At 34.2% G+C, this 12,905-nt stretch overlaps 2 protein-coding genes across 2 annotated transcripts; both read right to left on the bottom strand.

Annotated features, from left to right (window-relative positions):
• Positions 1-3,117: 3,117 nt before the first annotated feature.
• LOC7479992 (ethylene-responsive transcription factor 9) lies at positions 3,118-4,118 on the bottom strand. Its single transcript, XM_002300761.4, has one exon. The coding sequence runs from the start codon at positions 3,997-3,999 to the stop codon at positions 3,460-3,462; it is 540 nt and encodes a 179-aa protein (XP_002300797.1). The 5' UTR covers positions 4,000-4,118; the 3' UTR covers positions 3,118-3,459.
• A 5,230-nt stretch (positions 4,119-9,348) lies between these two features.
• On the bottom strand, positions 9,349-11,809 carry LOC7471994 (40S ribosomal protein S15). Its single transcript, XM_002300760.4, has 4 exons — positions 11,671-11,809; positions 11,321-11,469; positions 11,174-11,231; positions 9,349-9,756 (listed from the first exon to the last, which is right to left on the bottom strand). The coding sequence occupies exons 1-4, from the start codon at positions 11,671-11,673 to the stop codon at positions 9,508-9,510; spliced, it is 459 nt and encodes a 152-aa protein (XP_002300796.1). The 5' UTR covers positions 11,674-11,809; the 3' UTR covers positions 9,349-9,507.
• Positions 11,810-12,905: the final 1,096 nt, after the last annotated feature.

Here is a 12,905-nt window from a genome sequence, read left to right as displayed (position 1 = left end):
TAACAAATTTATTTTCTTAACTATTTTTTATTTAATGATACAATAACAAAAATAGACGCTCGTAAAATTAAGCATCAATTCAATAGCAGAATATTTGTTTGAGACCACGATAAACTTATAAAAAATAGACTAAAACAAAGATAAAAATCAACATAATATTAAGGGATAAAATTGAAGAAAAAAAAACTAAAATTTTATTCATCCATAAAAAATTGAAAAATAAATTTTAAAAGAAACAAGAAATGTAAAGAAAATGAGTCAGCTCCTTCATTGATCATGTGAACATCACTGTTCATTTGGAATGTAAAGGAGCTGGGATTTACCTTAGTCTTTTCAGAGGAGTAGATAATAAAAACCTATTAAATTCTTAATTTAGAAAATACGCTCTAAGATTGTCAAGAAAAAAACTTAATCTCAATTAAATTATAAATTAATATAGCCAGGCAGAGAACTTGTTTTTCGCTACCTTATTTGTACGGTTTATGTTTTTTATTTAATAAAATATTAAATTAATATTTTAGATTATCTTTAAAAAACAGCCTACAGCTTTCGGGGAAAATCCACACCGTTATAATCAGGAGGGGACGTTGCCAAACCAAAAGTATTTTCAATTTGGCAGTGGATTAACTTTTTCTGGGACTTGCCTGGAAAGATAATCCAGCACAAACAAGGAAGACGTGGCATATCTTGTTTGTCACACGTGATAACAAAGAAAGGAATCTATTTTAACCTTTAGGGTGCACATCAGCTACTTAGATCTTCGGAATCTATTTTAATATCTTCCTCGGGCTATTTAACACTTACATAATAATTAATTTCAAAAACTATAAAATTAATTGAGATGAACACAAATAAAAATAGTAGATAAAATAAAAAAGATAGAAAACCTATTCTGCCTCTCACCCAACCATCTGATGATTGGTATGGCCATCCTACTATATCCACGGTTTCATTTTTTTATGCAGTGTATTTTATTTGAAAATATATTAAAATAATATTTTTTTATGTTTTAAAAATTATTTTTTAATATCAGCATAATAATATAAAAACATTAAAAATATATATTAATTTAAAATAAAAAAATTAACTTTTTTTAAAAAACACGTTTAAAACAATATACTAAATAAATCTCTAATATTTGACCACTTGACTCCCGCGTAACTACACAACGAAGGAGCTAGAATTCGGAGATAATAGTGAGTGGTCACGTTGCATTTTGAGATCGGCAGACTTCAGTGGTCTAAATTTAAAGTCATGTTTACAAATTACATAAAATTTAATCTTGGTTTATAATTTAAAAATTATTTTTCATAAATAGTTATGATAAAATGAGTTTATTGTAACTTATTCATCATGATTTATCAAAATATATTAGTTGATCCTTGTAATATATATAAAAAATAATCATCTAATTAGTATTGACTATACTTAATTTAATAGTGTAAAAACAAAAGGAGAGTTTATTCTTTATTATATGGCCAGTCTTTTCATCCCGTCTACTTTTTTTTTTTTTTACTTTTTTTTTAAAACAAGATTGGAAAAAAGAAACAAATAATAAATGAATTTAAAAATATAATTACTAAATATATATCTTCTAAAACCACGAATATTAATTAACTATTTTTACCAAGCTACAAGAATTAAGCTATAATTAGAGTTTAAGAATACAGTTGATAAAAAAAGTGATTCAAATTATTATTTTTAAATATAGTATAAAGTATAAGTAAGAATTTACAGGTCAAATTAAAAGAAAATATTTTTGTTAAATCCAAATTTTGGTTTAATTTTGTATTGATTTTTGTTATTTAAATTAAAAATTATTTATAATTAAACACACATTAATTTTATTTGAATTGAATGTTAAAAATCAAATCTAAAAATAAAAATTATTATTTTCTAATTTAAGACTCATTGCATTTTCTAGGAAATTTAAAAATGATAATTTCACCAAACCAACCTTAATTAACTCAAGTGTTTTTTTTTAATATAGTTATCCGGACCAGCTTGTGTATACTTCAACTAATTTTACGGGTTCTAAAATTAATAACTATATAAACTTTCAGTGACCATCGTATTATTAATTACAGAATTCAAATCTAAATTAAAAAAAAAAAACAAATATTTTACTCCCGAACACTTACCACTAATAAAAATAAAATAAGATTCAGGTAAAGTTAAAAAAGTCAGATTCAGGTAAAGTATATAAATCAAAAGTCAGATTCAGGTAAATTATGAAAATTTCTCAGTCCGACCCAAAACACTACCTCAACTACGTAAACAAACCTTAAAATTTGAAAAATTTACATTTTGTAACAAGCTGTGTTGAAAAATTAGGTTTCTCCATCTACTCCAGCCGTCACCTCTCACCCATTTTGCTCTCTTCCTCTACTCTCTTCTCCAATCTTCACATCTCCGGCCAGCAGTATACGTCGACAACAACACAAGCAGGCGGCTTGAACTAACTCTTTCGTCCAAACAGGAAGTAAGTCTCCAGAGATTTTTCTCTCCAAAGAGCCAAGTTTTTAAGACAGAAGCCAGTGAGTGTTGCAAGCGAACAAATCTTGGTTTTCCCATGGTGGAACATGTATTCCCACCAGCAAACTTCACTCACAATGACCGTGGGGTACCTTTTGACTTCAAAATATGTAGTTGTAATTTGCTAATTTCTTTCAAGACCTATGGCTGTGCAACTTTCCATTAATGGAGTTCTTAATTTTACAGTCTCTGTGCTGTTTACCAATGATTGCTTCTTTCTTTCTTTCACTTGAAGAATTAGCAAGTAATTTTTTTGTCTTGGACGCGTGCTGTTTTCTTGAGAAATGAGATTCTTGAATTCTTAATCTCTGCTGGTTATTTATTGCAGTCCTTGTGGTTAATTTTGGTTTGCTTTTGGGAAGGTATTCTTCTGGGTTATTATGTTAGTAATAATGTCTTTGTGGATATAGATGCCTGGTATCCATGGATAACGACGGATACCGGTTACGGATACGCGATATCTGATCAGGTCAGGTTTGGTTTGTAGCCAAACGAGTTGAGTTTCCTCTTCACTGCACCCAAAACAGAACAAAATAAACAGCAAACCAGATACTGCTACTAACAATGAAGCATAAACACAGATGAACTTGCAATAAAATGAAAATAATTCAAGATTTCAGAATCCGGCAAACATGCCTCAGCTGACATGCTAGTTTTAGCCAAATAATGATGATGATGATGATGATGATAACAACATTAACAACAGTCCCCTCAACTTGTACATAAACTTCAACCAGAAAAAAAAAAATACTTGTACATAAACCACCGTCATCAACGCCACGTTAACAGTTAACACAGACTAATAACCCAGAACTGTACATGACTGGACGCGTAACCTAACAAGGATTCTGCAAACTAAACATAACCAGTCAATCAACAACTTCCTTCGCCCAACAACAGCCACAAATCACCATCTCAAGCCACTCAAAAGAGTGGTGCCGGCAAGTTCAAGTCAAACAACAGCGGCCTTTGCTTCTCTTCATTTAAAACCAAACCCACGTTTTCATCCACACTCTCGATCTTGTACCCCTGATACTCTGACCTCACCGGAGCCACCGCCGTTGGCGCAGCCATTCTTGACACCTCATCAGAAAGAAAAACCGGCGAGCACCATATCTTTAAACCACCGGCACCAACCACCGTTGTTTGCAAAAACGGCAGAGGAGCAAGATGGTCTCGGTGGAAGAAGTTCGTCCTTGCCTTTGGTCCACGGAGAGACCGAGCTGCCTCGTCATAAGCAAGTGCCGCTTCCTCGGCCGTGTCAAAAGTTCCAAGCCAACGACGCGTCTTCTTCCATGGATCCCGAATCTCAGCAGCAAATCGACCCCACGGCCTCTTCCTCACGCCTCTGAAATGGCGTTGAGGTTCGTTCTCCACCGCTGGTGTGGGGGGAGCTGGAGGTCCTGCAAGGGAGAGGGTTGTTGTGACAGTGTCGTTACGGCGGCGCCACGCGTCCACCGCCATTGTTGTTAGAGCACCGTACAACGTGAGGGTATAGGATAATGTGGTTTTTGTTCGAGGAGAAGAGAAAGTGTAAAGGTTAAAGGTTAGGGGTCTTTTAAGGTTTGTGTGGACAATGTATATAGGGGAGGGGACAGTCTTGCTTAACCCCGACAGCTTGAGATTTGCATTATTTATTTATCTATTTATTTTTTGTTTAGTAATTAGTGTTTTTGAATTTTTTATTTTATTTTAATTAACTAGGCATTTGGGTTTTTATTTTATTTTATTTTGTTTTGTCCATGGGAAGAATATCACTGATACTCCCTACTCTCCCTCGTGTTATTCTCACGGGTACATGAATTTATATTTGTAATTGTTATGGCTAATAAAAATACATCAATATATATATATATATATATATATATATATAAACACATCAAAATCATAAAAAAATAACCACTAAAAAAACATTATTATAATATTTTTTCAAATAAAATATATTTTTAAATACAGGAGTTACAAACACGCGCCAATGTTCTATTTTGTTTATTCATCAGCAGATGTTGAACTTGCTCATTGCATAGCAGTAGAGGAGGAAAACTACAGTTATTAACATCTGGACTCCAGTAAAGGCAGTGAAATAATTTATGCCCTGCTGCGTTCAATAAACAACAGGTCATTAATTATTGGCGGCAAAGAAGATTACCATGACAAAAGCTAGCTCTGGTAGGTGCGTGCTGTGCTACCTCTACTGTCTGTGTCGCCACTGAAATTTGTGTGCAATGGCAGCTTCTCCTCTTTCCTTTTCTTGCTTCTTGACCAACTTAATGGACCTGTAAACCTCCGCTAGCTAGGTACAGCTACACACGCCTTCCTCTTCTGATACTTCTAGGCTAGGTTAGGCTAAAGGGAACGGTCCATTTGGGGTTAAATGTAGCTACATGATTACTTGCATCCATCCAAGCCATATTCTTCTAGGTTCTAACCATCTGGTTAAAGACCTCACGGGAGATTTCTAATTTTTCCTTTTATTTAAGAGCGAAGTTGTTACGGTTCCAATTCATTGGCTCATTATCTATTATCTATGAAGCTAGATGGTGTGGTGATCATCACTGTTCACCCTGCATATATATATATTTTTTTTATTTACGTGGGGTGTCCGGGCCAGCTTACGCGCACCACGACTATTCCCCACGGCCCGCTGGACATCCTGCAAGCCCAGGAGCAGGTAAGGCACCGCGGGGGTGACAGACGTACACAGAGGGTCGAACCGGGACGGGGGCGCGGAACAAGTCACATGAATTGACCACAGCAGTTAAACCCTCAAGTGCTGGGTACCCAGAGCTCGAACCAGGGCACTCAGGAGGGCAAAGCCTGCCAAGGCCACTGAGCTACAAGCCCGTGTGTAGATTATAATAGTTAAATTTTTAAAGATTTTTAATTTGAAATTTTTTTAAAAATTTTTTTGCCAATTAAACCCAAATTAAAATCCAATTACATGTTTTTTTTTGGTGTGATGGTTGAATTACAAGACAAGTAATTAAAGTACAATACATGGGTAACATAGGTATCGCGTTCGAATTTGTTATTAAGTTCGAATTTGTTATTAAATTGGTGTGTATGACATGTCGTCCATCCCATTATCTTACAAATAAAAGCTTTCGTTCGTGCCTTTTAGTCTCTTTGAAATGCATCAAAATAATAATAAATTATTTTTAATTATTTTTAACATCAACACAACAAAAAGATATGAAAACACTTAAAAAAATATTAATTCAAAGTAAAAAAATAAATAAATAAAATTTAATTTTTTTCAAAAATAATTTTAAAACTTAAAAACAAATAGAGCCTAAATTTAACATAAAATACTTGCATGCCACTTTACTAGTGCGGGGAGGGCCAAGCATAGAAAAACCAGGAGAGAAGAATGAGTCAATAGAGCTACAGGGAACCATAATCATTGCCATGCACCGCCTCATGAGGATGCTATCGGAGGAAGGCCATTGTTGGATCCCGGAGAAGGCCGCATAGACCACCACGTCGTGATGGCATCTTTCATGCTCAAGCCAATTCTCCACTTCAATTCTTACCATGAAAAAAAAAAAGGGCTAGAAATTTGTTTGATTTCAAATCTGGTCCCTAAATATTCAATCAAATTGCATTTTATTCATCATCAAAATAAAAATATTGTATTTTTAAAAATAATTAATTTATTAATCTAACCCGTTGATTTAACATTCACTCATGATACACAAAAGTAAATTTAAAAGTTAGAATTTAATATTATTTGATATTGTGATAATAATTGTTTTTTAAAATATTTATTAATTTAAAAATATATTAAAATAATTTTTAAAAAATATTTTTAACGTCACTGCAATCCGAAAGATGTAAAAATAGTAAAAAAATAATTTAAAATAAAAATAAATAAATGTTTTTAAAAAGCGGGGGAAAAAGGGGTATATCGAAACGGGAGTTAATGGATTGCCAAGGTTGCATGTGGAGCAGTACAGAGGCAGTTTGGAATGACTACCCGCCAAGCCTACATTTTGTGGGGCCGACGTAAGCTGACAACATTTATTAAGCGGAGCGGTCAGCCTAGCTGGGATATTTTTGATGTCATGAGCCATGGCAGTAGCCCTCCACAGGACCAGGCGCAGGCGCAGGCATAGGCTTCGACAATGATAGCTCACCAGCGCCTAATCTAATCTTGTTTGGGAGCAAATACGTCAAGCCCTCTGTATCGTTGAAAAAGAAAAGCTTTTCCTTTTTGAGTTTTTTTTGCCATGGTAAATCCTTGTACGACTCAATGTTACCTCACTCCTTTACGAGAAAATAACGGTAAGAAAGTTGAAATCATGTAAAAACTTTACATGGAAATTAGAATTTTTATGTTTTGACTGGTGAGTTTGACAGCTGCAGAAAAAATAAATTCCCTGTTAGAGATATTTTTTATACTCAAATAAACATGTGTACGTAGATTAAAAAATATATATATAAAAAAGGGGAAAAACAAAGTGAGGTTCACGGTGCATATCTCTGGTGTTCAAATCATGTAAAATAATTCAGTTTAATTTTGGGTTAATTATTTTCTATTGTTTTTACATGTTAGATGTTAAAATTAAATTTTAAAAATAAAAATATTATTTAAATATATTTTTAAATAAAAAATACTTTAAAAATTAACTATTTTTATAATAATAAACAGGCTCAAACTAGATTAGACTGACTTAGCCTAGCATTCCATGATTTCACTTGACTTTTATGATTTTGGTTGATTTTTCTTGCTATAAATTGTTGTTTGTGTTTTGGCCTTACATGACAACATGGCCGATTAGAATTGCCCCTTGCATTGTAATCATGTGTATTTATACATCAAAGCTTTGGATATTTTTTTTCTGATTAACATGGGTATTTAGGTTAGTTTATATGTACTTTGACTAATTTTATGGGCCCTAAAATTAATGATCATGTAAGCCTCCAGTGACCATCATATTAGCAACCATATGGCTCGAATCTAAAACTAAAAAAAACAAATCTTTTAATTTTAAAATCTTATCAGTAGACTAACTATTACACGATTAAACCTGGGAACTTTTTCATTGGAAAAATATTGCATCATTGTTGAAAAAATTGGTTTGGCTGGTCCTATGACTCTTAATTGATATATCATGTCATGATTGTTGTGTCGGTGAAAAAAATTGATGTTGCTATATCAAAAAGATACTTTAATAGAAAAGTTACGTGAATAAAAAGTTTGTGTAAATAATTTACAGGAACCAAAAAATTGCACAAAATAGCATGTCGGGTAGAATTGATCCAGCTGTTTGGGCATGTAGTTGCCAAAATGCCAGGGAATTTTTTTATTTCTCTTGTAAATTTTTGTTTTGTTAGGCTGAAATTTCCAGTTTGGGCATGTACTTGCCTGAATGGCAGGGATTTTTTTATTTCTTTCGTAAATTTTTGTTTTGTTTTTCTTGTATCAGCGGACGATAACTGAGTTTTTGAACGAATAAATACAGAAAATTCACATATAGTGTATGACCCAGTTATGTTAAGAGTTGATTACGTACCTCACGTCATTTCCTTTTCCACGCAGATGAGAGTTTCCATTCCTGAATTCCCTCAACTCAGTTGACTCTCACAGCAAAAACAAGAACAAATCAAATCACTACATTATGGTTCTCTTGGTGTTTATTAAAATTAAGCTAGAAAGAAAGAAAGAAAGAGCACACCGGCAGTGATCGGCCTGGATATTATTGGGCTTCACGCAAGCCCGGTCTGCTGGTATGATCCTTCTTTCTGATTTCGAAGATAGATTTATTTGTTATTCCTCGCAGTTACCCGCCTCTCTGTTTCAACTTTTATAAAAAAAACTAAGCAAAAAACCTCTCAAATTAGGTCATCTGGGCCGAGCATTGTTCACTTGTTAGCCACACTAGACTACAAGAAGTCCAGCGAACCGCTTCATCTCAATCTAATAATCAATTAAAAGCTATCTAAGAAAGGATTGTGATTGTCGAAATTCAAATTATTGGAATTTAAATTAAAACAATAAGCTGATTGTTTGATAGTATGCAATAAAATCATTTGGATGAAAAACGAGGTAAATATCAAAGAACTGAAATGACTACCAGCATTTGGCAACAAAGAGGAGTTGGAATGATATACTAATATCGTTCATGATTAACAATTCTATAATGACACATAATATTTACTCTAATTGTTCTATAGTTTAATTATTTTTACATTTACTCTTCACGATTTTTTAAATTAGCAATTTATATTTTAAATCATCATATAATTTAACCTATTTTTCAAATCAAAGATGAAAACTGTAATTTTTAAAAACATAAAAATATTTACCTTTTATTTTCTGGATGAAAAAACAAACAATAAATACCGTTTTTTAGTATTCGTGAATGGTTTTGAAAAGATGATATTGTTTAAAAAAAACCATTTTAATATATTTTCAATCAATAAATACTTCACCCACACTTCTTCCAGGTGATAGAAATTTTATTATGCGTACATCGCAAATCACCAAACACGGGAAATGAAGGAACGAAAACTGCTTCCCCTTCCAAATGTCTTCTCTTGGCCCCTCGAAGCGGATTAAATTATAGTTCTCAGATTGCTTAAACTAACAGCATTTGATTGACCATTGACTCACCTTAGACAAAAAGAAAAAAAAAGTAGGGGAGGGGCAGCTCCACAAGAGAGAATCATCAACCTTTCTATCTTGTAAAAAATCCAATAGGTTGAGCTCTCCGCAGATACTATAATGGTTCTCTCCTAGTCAAGGGGGAGCACCTGGCCAGGGCATTTTCCTTTTAATAGAAATACAAGCAAACATCATGACAGCTAGAATTTCAGTATCTTAAGCACAATATAATTTGAAATAAAACCAGACAACTTCTTGTTCCACTTTTAAAGACAAGCTCAGAAATTTAAAAATACTAAATTAAGAACTGGTAAACAAAAGGCAAGTCCATGAAAGAAACAACAGCTACGGCATAAGCAAAATCTTCACTTGAGGGGAATAAACCTGGAAGAATGGGTGGCACCAATACCAGGTCTTCCATGCTTAACGGGCTTGTAGGAGATCGAGAACTCAGCTAAATAATGGCTTATCATTTCAGGCTTGATTTCAACTTGATTAAAGGTCTTGCCATTGTAAACACCAATGACACTGCCGATCATTTCAGGTACTATAATCATGTTGCGAAGATGAGTCCTAACTGGTTCTGGTTTCTCACCGGGTGGAGCCTCCCTTTTCTGTTCAGGATATCACCAAAAAATGTTTTATAAGAGCATCCATTTCGTTTAGCATGTCAACAAAGCTAATATATTAGAAAATATGAGCACAGACATCATGATATCATTTAGCATAAAATAGTGACCAAGGAAGATAGATGCGTCCAAACCACAACACCTGGTCGCGTGACAAGGAAAACCAAAGAGTGAGTTCTTTGTTCTACAGAGCCTTTCAACCAAAAACAAGCATAACTCATAGACATCAATGTACACCAGTTCCAAAGCATACCACCATTGATGATGTCACACTCAATGAGCATCGAAAATGGCAAAATCAGCACTGACACTATGTTTGGGAGGGTAGAAAGTAGGTAGGAGACAAGAAAGTAGAGGGAATGAAGAAAATAGATGGAAAGTAATATCTCTCCTCATATTTGGATGGAATGAACATGAACAGAAAGAAAATATGGGGAGTGATTTAATTTATTGGAAAAATGGAGATGAAATCCCATCGGTCGGAGAATTAATTATACACCCTTGAACATATTGCACATAAACATTCATTTGTGGGAATATGTGTAAAATCACATGAAGGTTTATATGCTGTCTCTCTACTCTCTCCTTAGGTTTAAAGATAAAGGAAATGTAGGCCCATTCTCCTTATTTTCCTTGACATTTCCGAACAGGAGAAAATCACATTCCCAAACAGATTGTAAGAGAAGCATCACCAAACAAAATATTTACACCGTCTGCTCGTACTCAATCACGCAATAATCCCAAAGGACAATATCCACTGAATGATGCCTAAAATTGGGGCAAAACAGGAATCCATACTGACCATAACTTCAGAACAGACCAACTGCCTATTCTGTGAAGAAATTACTCCCATAGACATCACATGGCAAGAGGCAGCACCACCTTCCAAATACTATTGTTATTCTTATGACACATCTAATCCATTGACAATACTTTCATCCATGATATAGGAAAACAGATTCCCACCAAAGTGTCCCTAATGTCCAAATAATTATGGTTCTCCTGTCTTTAACCCCCTCCCACCCAGATGCTTGGTTTGGTTCAGCCATTGATCAGGTGGTAACGTCTCATGGCTAGATCATTTTTTTGACCAGTCTACTCGATCCTAATAAAAAGAAGAATTGTAATGCTGAATCTAAATTGACACCGTCATACTTAGAAAAAGGAATCTGAGCGATGTGATGCAATCAACATCCGTACCCTAATAAAAGGAACTAAAGAACTCTGTGGTGGTGCAAAAAGATTTAAGGCAAGTGGAATATTATTTTGATTAATTTTATAAGGAAAAACCAGCGAGAACAATTCCAAAAATAAATGAAAACAAATTTGAACCGAACAGCAGACTTAAGAACTGAAATCAAATTAAACCAAACAGCAGACTACAAGGATTGAAGAAACGTACAGCCTTGCGCAGTTTCTTGATAAGTGCCATTGGCTTCCTCTTCAACCCCCTCTGAAACCTGACATCAAACCAACAATATGACAATTAAAAAAAATAAATCATTTGGGCATGAAAAAAAAACAAGAGTTAAATTTCCCTCTCGCTCACCTCCTGCGAGCACGCGCAGGAAAGAGCTTGACAAGCTCATCGGTAGACATGTCCAAGAGAGCATCCAAATCAACTCCTCTAAAACTGAACTTCTTGAACGTTCTCTTCTTTGGCTGTCCTGCTGCAGCGACATCGGTCTCAACGTCCGCCTAAAATTCATCAGCATAGCAAAAACAAAGAAGGAAAATAAATCAATTAGAGAAAAACTCGATGACAGTTCGAAGCCTTTGTTTGGTTCCCGGGATAATGATCGATCGTTATTAGGAGTTCCAGCGCGTTTCGATCATTTTCCCGGGAAAATATCTAGTCGTGGCGGAGATTGAAGGCCAGGGCTGGATTTGAGATCTTACCATGACTAAACCTGTAGATTGCAGAGACGGAAAAAGCCTAGCTCGTCTGCGGGTTAGAGTGGAGAGTGTTGAGGGGTGGCTAGGGTTTCGTTGTTATGATGGTCTATTTATATGGCACAAAAAAAGCCCGTGGACAAGACTTAATTGAATCGACCCCCTGGACTTTTTAATGCTCTTATTGATAGTCCTATTTATCTTACTAAACTACAATTTGGTCCCTTATTTTACTAAACTACTATACAATCTCTTAATTGTTGGAGTTGTTTTTGAACTTACAAATCAACTTAATTATGTTGAAGCAATTTTCATATGATCTGATTTTAAATTCGAGTTAAACAATAAATTAGATTAAAATACTTCAAGATTAACATGTTAATTTGAGTTTAAAAACAATATTAAATAATTTTTTATATTATGACACTTAATTCTTTTAAAATTCGATCTACATGGTTGCACAGTTATATGTACTAGTATATGACTACTAGACTATGCAATGTTATTTGTGAAACTTATCATTTATGTCAACGAATTTTTAAAAACAAAGCATAATTGATACTAGGAGGAGCTTGATAGTGCATAATCATCGACCTTTCCATGGTATTTCTATGTTTTCTTCTCCCCTCAAATTGGACACCGTACCCTTCTTCTCCTTCATTTTTTATTTTATTTTTAGTGGCAAGATAAATTGCCTCCAACTACGCAATGAAATTTTTAAACTTGAAATTTCATGATAAAATTTTGAAGTTTTTTTTTTTATTATTAATATGGGTGTCTGGGTCAGCTTGTATGCACTTCGACTAATCCCACGGGCCCTGAAGTTAACGACCATGTAAGCCTCCAGTAACCCTGAGATTTATGAGACTCGAACTGATGACCTCTAAAAAGCAAATCTAGAACTTAACTAGTAAGCTATACCACTCGGGTTTAAAATTTTAAAGTGTTAACTTTGAGAGTCTTGCCCGGTGTAGATTTATATAATTGAGCTTTTGCTAATTACCTATCAGCAAAGGCATCTTTGTAGGGCTATTTATCTTAAGATTAGTGACACGATAACCATCATTATCCATCTTTTTATACGAAAGATGTTTGGAGGAGCTTTCATATTACTGATGCAAAAGGAAATTGGCAACCAATACGAGGACGGCACACCACAGAGAAAGGAAAGGAAAAGAGAGAGCGTTTGGGAACGCTGTGCAAACCGCATTCCTAAAAAGTTTATTTTTGTTGTGAAAGAT

The sequence above is a fragment of the Populus trichocarpa genome, chromosome 2 (assembly GCF_000002775.5).
Source record: "Populus trichocarpa isolate Nisqually-1 chromosome 2, P.trichocarpa_v4.1, whole genome shotgun sequence".
In the NCBI taxonomy this organism is placed as follows: Eukaryota; Viridiplantae; Streptophyta; class Magnoliopsida; order Malpighiales; family Salicaceae; genus Populus; species Populus trichocarpa.
This window is presented reverse-complemented; position numbering and strand designations above follow the sequence as displayed.